Raw genomic sequence first — 9,178 nt, 5'->3', positions numbered from 1 at the left:
TGTAGGTTTTGAACGTGGGAGGAACAGAGGCAGTGTCACGGGGTCTCTGGGCCTTGTTGATAAGGCTGGTAGCAGATGGAAAGAAACTGTTCTTGTGGCGTGAGGTTTGGTCCCGATGGACCACAGCCTCCTGCCAGAGGGAAGTGTCTCATATAGTTTGTGGCTGGAGTGCAAGGGATCAGATCCTGGAGAGATCCGTAACACCATGGTATCATCTCATCCTCTAAACATCCCAATTCATTTGTTACTCTGCCTTCTAAAAACAACCGTATTTCTCTTAAGGATTAAGAATATTGCCTTATTCGCTGATTTTTTTGCAAACAAACACAAAAGGTAGCAAAGTCCTTTTAGTAAAACAAAACAAATCCATACACCAATCAAAACTTTGTCTTAATTGTAATCCAAGCTTTCGGAAACAATCTCCAGTGAACATGGATCCCACTGTGAACATTACATACAAAAAATGGAATTAAAAATCTTTTAATCTACTCCTCTTTTTCTCCATCAAATGCAATAAAATAATTAAAATCTAGCTTAATTTCTCTTAGATGTACATTGGGATGACATGCAATAAATTGCAAATCCAACATTTAACAGAACAAATTGCTTTACTCTGTAAAGCTCAACTGTTATTTGTCCTAACAGGATTTCCTGTTGAAAACACTAAAACCTTAAAACTAAGGCGAAAAATATAGCAGGCAAAGGCGTGAAGGGTTAACATGGAAATAGGTATATAACTGACCTTTAATGTGTGATGGAGTCTCATAAAATTACACATTAACTTCTTTGCAGTTTGGCACGACTTTCTTTACTACATATTAGAGTGGAGTCTGCAAATTCCTGTGGGTGCTTGTAAAAATGAGGAATCTTGAAACGAGGTCATGGAACTGACATGAATTATACAACAAACAGCAGCCATCACTATTTCAGTTTATGTCACATCTTTGCAAAAAAAAAAATCCCAACTCAATAGTTTCATGGAGATTTATTGTACAAATATGTAACGTCCCCAAAAAATACAGCTGATTTATTTAAAAAAGGGCTTCAATTATTGTAGTTAATTGCAGAGTTTACATGCCATTTAAAGGATGTACAATATTATTTGACCCAGTACGTTTTCTTCGTGGTGGCTGTCAGACCCAATATGAGAACCTCATACTCCTACTTGTGCTTCTTCTTCTTCAGGAGGGAAGCTTTAAGCGCAAGCTGGGGGAAAAAAAATAAATTTTTAATTTCATAAAGTTGCCAAAATGTTTTTCTCATTATCATTTAGCCACAGTTGGATAAAAATATCTATACCTGTTTCTCTCTGAAGGAGCGTTTGCCTTTTGTTCTGATGTTCTGACTGTGTCTCATCATCATGAAGTTCTTTGTTCTTCTCTTTTCCTTGTTGCTGGTGCTGGCGTGCGGGTTCAGCTTGGTATGCTTCTTCACAAATTCTTTCCGATCCGTTCGTCCAGCCTAGACAGTGAACAGACATTTATCTATCATCAATAACGGCTTAACAGCGGGAAATGTTCTTCTCTGGCCGTCACTACACCATTAAATTATTTTGCATTAGGGCTGAAACAATTAATTGGATTAATCCATTATTTAAATAATTGTCAACTAATTTTATAATCTATTCATTGTTAACTTGAATATATAGACTAAAACATACCTTTAGGTAAAAGAGCAAAGCAATTATAACAAAATTTCGCTTCATTTGGTTTAAATTCTGTAATAAATGCTCTTAAAAGAACATTTTAGCATCTGATTATTAATCCAAAACAAGTTTCAACAGATTCATCGATGAGCAAAGTATTCGTTAGTTGCAGCCCTACTCTTCATTTAGGGTAATAATGTAAAGGCGGGGTAAGAAGTTACCATTGCCGTTGCAAGTCGAGTTTCCTTGTCTGATTTTGGTTTCTTATGTAGTCTCTCGATGTCTCGAAGTGTCAGCAGCTCCCCACTGAAAGTAAAAGGATTCAGAATAAACAAAGGTGATGGAAAATTTTAAAATCAAATAAAAAGATTAACAAAGACATCAGCTTAGCTGACAATAAAAAAATGTATCTGATATTTTTCTGGTTATATAATGAATCCGATCTTAACGCCCCACGTATTCTTATTGTGGAAAGAAATGACTAGCATTCCATATGGGGCGAGAGGGTTAAAGACCATTGTTTTAAGACACAATTATAAAGCGAACATTTAACATGACATCAGAGGAATGTCTGGGTCATTTAGGCTGAGAATGAGAAAGGGAGCATTTCAGCAGATAGAAGAACGGCTGCTACTCTGTTTTTTTTTAAGCTGGTCAAGGAATAACGTGAATTAGAAAAATGCTAATAGAAGATGCCTCACTTCAGAATAATTTTCTCTTTTCTTTAAAATAAAATAAATAAATCATTATTTCTGTACTAATTATGATCAAATCCTCATCTCGGAGACTGTTTCTTGAAAAAGTGCAATATAAAAATTAAACTGATCCTGTTTCATACAAAAAAAAAAAAGACAAATCTTTTACATTTTCTTCATATAAGATTGCTTAGCAGACATCGACCTAAACTTTACAGGTCAACCTAAAAGCAGGCAGAAACTTCTGATTGGTGCATCTCTAAAAATATTGCTATATATTGTATTTTTTTTTTTTATCTCACTTGTCTTCTTCACTGTCGCTTTCCTCTAATTTCCTCTTCAGGGCTTTCCCCGGAGCGGCGTTCACCTCCTTCGCCATTTGGGCCAGGCGGATTTTCTTGAAGTCATCTTGAGTGAGGAGCCGGCTGGCGCTGACTGCCGCTGCCTTCACTTTCCTCTCCTCGGCCGGTATACTCTGGAGCTTCTCAGCCTTAAAAGACATTTCTGAGACGTTAAAAAAAGAAAGGAAACCAACAAAAGGACCCAGTCTGGCTGTCGATGCCTTTTCGTTCTCACCACTTCGCCTACGTCTTCATCAGATGAGTGGTGAACGTCGACCCATTCCCCGTCCTCACCGTCATCACTGATGCTCGCACTCTCCCAACCATCTGATGAATGTTGGAGATCAACATTAGCAGTAAAATCAGACCTCTAAGGGATGTGCAGCATTACACCAGATTGATGCATGTCGGACCACAGCTGACCTTCATCCTCATCTTCCTCTTTTTTCTCCTCCTCCACCTCTAGGATCTCAGCTCCAGGAATGTAATCTTTGGCCTCAAGCTCTCCATAGTCTTTTATTTTGGCCTCGGTTGATGCTTCAGTGGGTCTCCCCTAAACAACACATTTCCTCTATAGTTATTAAGGCAGCAAAGGGATATGTTTCGATTTTTTCTTTATTTAAACAATCTATTTATTTTAATAATCCATCACTAACATTTCTATTTTATTTATTTTTTTACTAGAAAGTAAAAAGCTATCAATAAGTTCTTCTTTTTAAGTTTTATTGTGCTCCTTTCTTCTTATTCTGTAAATGATACTTCTTATGATAATAAGGGTTTAAGTTTGCAGCAGCTCACCCTGTCCTTTTTGTGCAGCAACTGTGGATTGAGATTTCTGAACAGATGAATCAGTCCTTTGGCAGACATCATAACATCTGAAAAAAAGAAAGAAAAACATGAATGGGAATTTTAAAAAAAAGAAAAAAGATTATTAAAAAAAATACTAAAAATATTATAAAAGATAAGTAAATAAAAGCACAAAAAATGTCCCACTCTTGTCTTTATGGGTCTTGTATTGGGCCAAGTCCTGCAGCAGATCTTCACTGATTGCAAGCGGGCAGCGGGCGGCCACCTCTTTGATGGCGTTGATGCTAAGAGTGGAAAACAGAAGATAAATACACTGAAATACCATCATAGTGTCTCTAGTGTATGTAAATCATTAGAGGAGGTTGCAAGGTTGTGTACACCCTCATATCAATTTTAGATCCTATGTGTCACTAACCACCATCTGATTAATATAAAACACAGTGAAGCTTTACCAGTTGAGTAATTTTTTCTTGTTTTAAAATTTTCCCCTTTGGAATCCCTTCATTAAACACATAGTTAAAAGAAAACTGTACATCCGGTGTGTTTAACCCAGCTGTGCTCACCTCTAGTATCCAACCTACTCTCATAGGTGAAACCTGACATCTTGACCCTGTGTTTATTGTGAAAGAACCACGTACCCGACAGTCATGACCTCTCCGGAGTTCCTGTCTGTCACAAAGTTGTTGGCGATGGTCATGATCACAGGTTGGATGATCTGCAGGCGAGAGACAACATGTCACACCATGAGGTCAAATCGATGAGACCTCCAGAATCAGTTTAGGACGTACCTCAGGAGGAACCAGCTGGTGTGAAGCCTGGGCAGCACACAGCAGGATCTTGGTGACCTCTGTAGAGAAAATGATGTTTAGAAAAAACCTCCCCCCCTCACTCAGACCTCAACTGGGAGTTACCCTCACCTCTCTGATGCGGCTGGAGAAACCGCTGGATGAAGGGGAAGAAATTGAAGAGGAAGAGCTAGAGAGGGCAAACAACAAAAACTATTAAGTCCAATATGCTCTTCCACCACACAGAACAGACAGGTGGATTTTTCTTGTTAATTAGCCCCAAACAATAACAAAACCCACCTCATGGATCCCAACCAGACGAGATATGAGCTCCATCATCATGATTTTCACCTCAAAGCGCTCCTTGGAGCTTTCCAGCTGCTTTAGGAGCTTCTCTGAAAAATCTTGAGAAGATAGATTTGACTGTTAGCAGCTCAGTAAAGGACAATAAGAACCCCGAGCCTGTAGGCCAGTCTACCTTGAGGATCGTGAATGAGGTGAATCGCAGAAAAATTAAAGACCTCAGGCTTCTTCTTTTTCTTGTGTTTCTGCAGGAAATTTAAAAAAACATAAAATTAAGATCAGATCATCAGGGCTCATCTTCCTTCTATTAGGGACATTTCATCCCAGCGCTGCCATCAGACTGTTCAACTGTGGAAACTATAAGTATCTGCACTACTAACGTGGTTTATTTTTTCATAATCCCTTTAAATAGAACAACACAATGTTCAACTGCATTTTGCACCATATTTAGTTATTTTGCTCTGCACTGAACCTTTCGCACAGTTACTTTTAAACTGGTTTTCCTTTTCTCCTACACCGTTTACATTTTTGATCACTGCTGCATTTTATAAATATGGTCATGTTCACTTCACTGTCATAAGCTGTATGCATCGAAAGTCCAGGTTAAGTGTGCAGCTTTTTTTGGAGAAAAAGCCAAATTAAGACACCATATGAGGGACTGTGTTTATCTTAATGATATCTAACTAATGCTTAAAAAATTAAAAAACAACCTAAAAAATACAATGCATTTCTGGTTAGGGGTCTCCCAGTACCATGACCAGGACGACTGGCAATTTACACAGGCATATAATCATGCTAGGGGTGTAAATCACACCCATCGTGGCGATTCGATATCGATTTCCTGACCCAACGATTCGGTTATTTTTGATACTCAAGAATACACGATGATACGATTTGATTCGATTGACTGTTTTTTTTTTTGTTTTTTTTTACACCTTACAGGCTAGACAATGTTTCAAATTTGAAATAAATCAATGAAAGCTGTAATATCGTTATGCTTTTTTTTTTTTTTTTTAGAAACAACAGCAAACAACAGAAGTAGAAAAGTTGCAGTCCACCTATTCCTATTAAAACCTCATTCACTAAAAATAATAATGCCCGTGTTATAGATTCTAAAAGGCCTTGCACAAAATCAGTGCAATGCAATACCTCGGCTCCAGACGTCCCCATCCCCTCCACAGACGCTCCGCTGCATCTCTCCCAAATTGTAGCTGACCGCAAACAGTGCCGCAGACAGTAGGCTGGCTTGTTTTGTTTTTATGGTAAATGGCATGTACTTATATAGCGCCTTTTATTCAAGTCAGGAGACTTGACCAAAACGCTTTACACTAGATCCATTCACCCATTCACGCACACACTGATGGTGGTGAGCTACATTGTAGCCATAGCTGCCCTGGGGCTCACTGACAGAAGCGGGGCTGCCGTACACTGCCGCCACCGGGCCCTCTGACCACCATCAGTAGACAATGCAGGTGAAGTGTCTTGCCCAAGGACACAACAACAATGAATTCGGAGTCGGGGCTTGAACCGTCAATCCTTCGATTTCAGGGCAAACTCCTACATCCAACGCCACTGTCACCCTTATGACCAAAATTGTGGAAAACAACTCTGAAGTTTGACCCGCTAGAAGGCCGAGGTGCGCGAGAACGCTGGGACCCTTTTCCCACCTGGATCCCCGCACTTTTTGGCCCTCATGTCCCTCCGTCATCGGACTAAACTCACTCCACACTTCTTCACCGCCTTGGCCGTATCTAGACCCACAGCGTGTAGCACGGACCACGCTTCAATGTTGGGCATAAATCAAACAGGTCTGTGTCAAGCTTACTGCAACACACCAGGAAGCGAGGCAGGAGGGCAAAATAGGTTTAGCGCCACCACAACACGGGAGGGAGAATTACACGCAGGAGCAAATGGATAAAAATAGACCGGAGAAAAAAAAAAAAAACATGAATCGATACTCTTGCGGACGTATCGATGCATCGGATTGTCGGCTGTTGGATCGATGCATCGATACAAAACGATTATTATTTACATCCCTTTATCATGCAAAACAATTTTTAAGCTTGCAACTGTGTTATAATGCTAATCCTTTATCAAAATCAAAAGTGGTATTTCGCTTCATTACTGCACGTCTGAGTCGTCCTTTTGAATCCTGCTTTCAGAGCAGCAGCCCAACCCTGTCCTGGAAAACGATTGGCATATATCTAGTAACACCTGTGAAGCATGGAGGTGGAAATGACATAGTTTGAAAGGATGTTTAGTCGGATGAAAATGTGAGATCACCTGCAAAAAAACATTAATAAATAAAGCCGAAGCTGAAAAGCTGAGAAATACAAAGCCCTGATTATAACTGAGTTACTGTGAGATGAGTGGAAAACAAGGCATACATGGAAAGGGGGGAACCCTTCCTCAGATTAATGTTAGACATTGTTAGATGGAGACGGGAGTCTTTCTGGAGACATTTCAACCAAAGGGAGCTATCAGGAAGTTGGGTAAGAATGCACATCTTTTCCTATGTATGACCTGGTTAATTCCAGGTTTTCACCTGTAATTAAGGCAATTTCTTTTCCACTGACAGAAAAAATATCTATGTTAGAATATTTCTCCTGAAAGAGCTTCATATCTAATCAAGCATCCTCTTTAGAAGAAAAAAAACATTGAACCTGAGGTGAGCACAACCCCCCCCCCCCCCCCACCGAAAAAAAAAAAAAAAAACAACTCTGTTTTTTTATACTGTTACCTTAAGGACTTTCATCGCTTTTTCCAGTTTCTTCTTGTTTTTGGTGGTTTTTCTGCCTGTGTTGTACCTCATCATCAGGTCTCTTACAGACGTTCCTTCATTCTATACATAAAAGAAAAAAAACAACAGATCTTTTTTTTAACATCAACTCACTTTGAGACTAAAACTTTACAAATAAACATGACCACTGTGTTGATCAAACTTGCCTCAGATTCTGAATCACTGTCGTTTTTTTCATCTTCATCTGTGCCGAGGAAGAACTTCAGGCCTCCAACTAGAATCTAACACAGAGACACATCGAGTGAGAGCAGCTTTTGGTGGTGCAGATCCACGCATACCACTTTCTCTAAAAACAATAACCTTACCTTTGTGACCTTGGAGAAGCATGCTGTTGTAATGACATTAACTGTTTTGGCATCATTCCTGAGGCAGAAAAAAAAAAAACGATGAACACAATGATTTACGGGAAACATCTGCGTTCTACTCCACTCTAAACCCACCATATGTTTCTTTTGTAGAGCTCAATCATCACATCTAAAGAGATCTTTGCTGCTATGGGATTACTGTCTCTCAGCATTGTGTACATAAAGTTCTGCAGGGTCTGAAACACAGCAAAACAAAACTCATGCAGTGAGGATGAATCATTTAAAGATGGCTGATGTAGACTCTGACACGCTCTACTTACTGTATTGACTTTGTTGTTTTTGTGCTTTGCGTTGATATTTTTTATATCTGTCACAATGTGCGTGTACAGAGTCTGTAGATAAAACAGAACATGAAATAAGCTTACATATATGTAGCTAAACATTCATACATGTTGAACTTTTATTTTCTATGTTACAACCATAAATCCTTAAAGCTCATCCAACATGTCACAGCTTAGTGACTAGATCTACTTTAAATTTCTGAAAAATCGCAACAACAGACCTGCCCAAAATATGTGCAAGAAATTATTTGAAATCTGCTTTGTTTTGGTCTACTAGATAGATGGTTTACTTTAAAGCTGTAATGCAAAATGCAAAGGAGCTAAGTGGGTATGGTTCTATTCTGCATCCTGTAATTGATAGTGAACAAACTGACCTTTCTGAGCAGCTTATCATGGCACCGCAGCAGCTCGAAGAAGAGCTCCAGGAGGCCTGTGGGGTCGATCAAATTCTTATTCCGCAAGAGAATCAGTCCCTTGCAGAAGGTCTGAAAAAAGGCAAGTTGGGGTTAAATGCAGAAAGTGAATTCATCCAGTGTGAGATCAACAAAAGTTAAATTATTATATGGGGAGTGGCGGCCTAGTGGTTAGGGCAGGGGTCGACAACCCAAACTGCTCAAAGAGCCATATTGGTCCAAAGAAAAAAAAATAAAGAAATCTGTCTGGAGCCACAAAAATGTAAAAGTCTTATATATGCCTTATATGGCAACACAGACTCTAAGTGTATTATCCCACTATAGAAAAGGACTATGTGGGCTCAAATATATAATAAGCATTCATGATTAAATGTTTATCCTGGAGCAAATGTCACATAGCAGCATGAGGTGAGGGAACGATACCATTGCGTAACGCTTCACCGCGCGGTTTAGGTTTTGTTGCATCGATGAAATTATAGAAACACAATAAAGGAATCTTTCTATGGTGGACGTGTTTCTGTTGGGAGGAGTTGATTTAGTCATGAGGAACCAAGCAGGAACTGACATCCATCATAGCAGAGCTCTCACCAGCGTTCCTTGGTGTTATTTATATTGTTAGGATTTGAGGGGGAAAAAAGGAAGAAAGTTCCCATCCCTGCATCAGATTGCTACCTGTTTGATCTGTGGACGGTTTTCCATCCTTGCAACAAAACTAGCAGAAGTATTGGAGATGCAATCCACTT

General features: G+C 39.3%; 1 protein-coding gene across 1 annotated transcript in view; it reads right to left on the bottom strand.

Annotated features, from left to right (window-relative positions):
- Nucleotides 1-1,123: 1,123 nt before the first annotated feature.
- The window catches only part of sdad1 (SDA1 domain containing 1), a 9,351-nt gene continuing 1,296 nt past the window's right edge, over nt 1,124-9,178 (bottom strand). The window contains exons 4-22 of the mRNA XM_015376348.1: nt 8,397-8,507; nt 8,002-8,073; nt 7,817-7,917; nt 7,682-7,739; nt 7,523-7,597; nt 7,317-7,418; nt 4,752-4,821; nt 4,574-4,677; nt 4,406-4,463; nt 4,277-4,335; nt 4,127-4,203; nt 3,675-3,772; nt 3,480-3,556; nt 3,105-3,234; nt 2,917-3,008; nt 2,643-2,830; nt 1,867-1,951; nt 1,300-1,461; nt 1,124-1,206 (exon numbers count right to left, since the gene is read on the bottom strand). Coding sequence (XP_015231834.1) covers nt 1,162-1,206; nt 1,300-1,461; nt 1,867-1,951; nt 2,643-2,830; nt 2,917-3,008; nt 3,105-3,234; nt 3,480-3,556; nt 3,675-3,772; nt 4,127-4,203; nt 4,277-4,335; nt 4,406-4,463; nt 4,574-4,677; nt 4,752-4,821; nt 7,317-7,418; nt 7,523-7,597; nt 7,682-7,739; nt 7,817-7,917; nt 8,002-8,073; nt 8,397-8,507 — 1,764 coding nt within the window. The 3' untranslated portion in view covers nt 1,124-1,161. The remainder of the gene's footprint in view (nt 1,207-1,299; nt 1,462-1,866; nt 1,952-2,642; nt 2,831-2,916; nt 3,009-3,104; nt 3,235-3,479; nt 3,557-3,674; nt 3,773-4,126; nt 4,204-4,276; nt 4,336-4,405; nt 4,464-4,573; nt 4,678-4,751; nt 4,822-7,316; nt 7,419-7,522; nt 7,598-7,681; nt 7,740-7,816; nt 7,918-8,001; nt 8,074-8,396; nt 8,508-9,178) is intronic.

Source organism: Cyprinodon variegatus, unplaced genomic scaffold (genome assembly GCF_000732505.1).
Source record: "Cyprinodon variegatus isolate N-32 unplaced genomic scaffold, C_variegatus-1.0 Scaffold134, whole genome shotgun sequence".
NCBI classification, from domain to species: Eukaryota; Metazoa; Chordata; class Actinopteri; order Cyprinodontiformes; family Cyprinodontidae; genus Cyprinodon; species Cyprinodon variegatus.
Note: the sequence above shows the minus strand (reverse complement) of the source record. Positions and strands in the feature narration are given on the sequence as shown.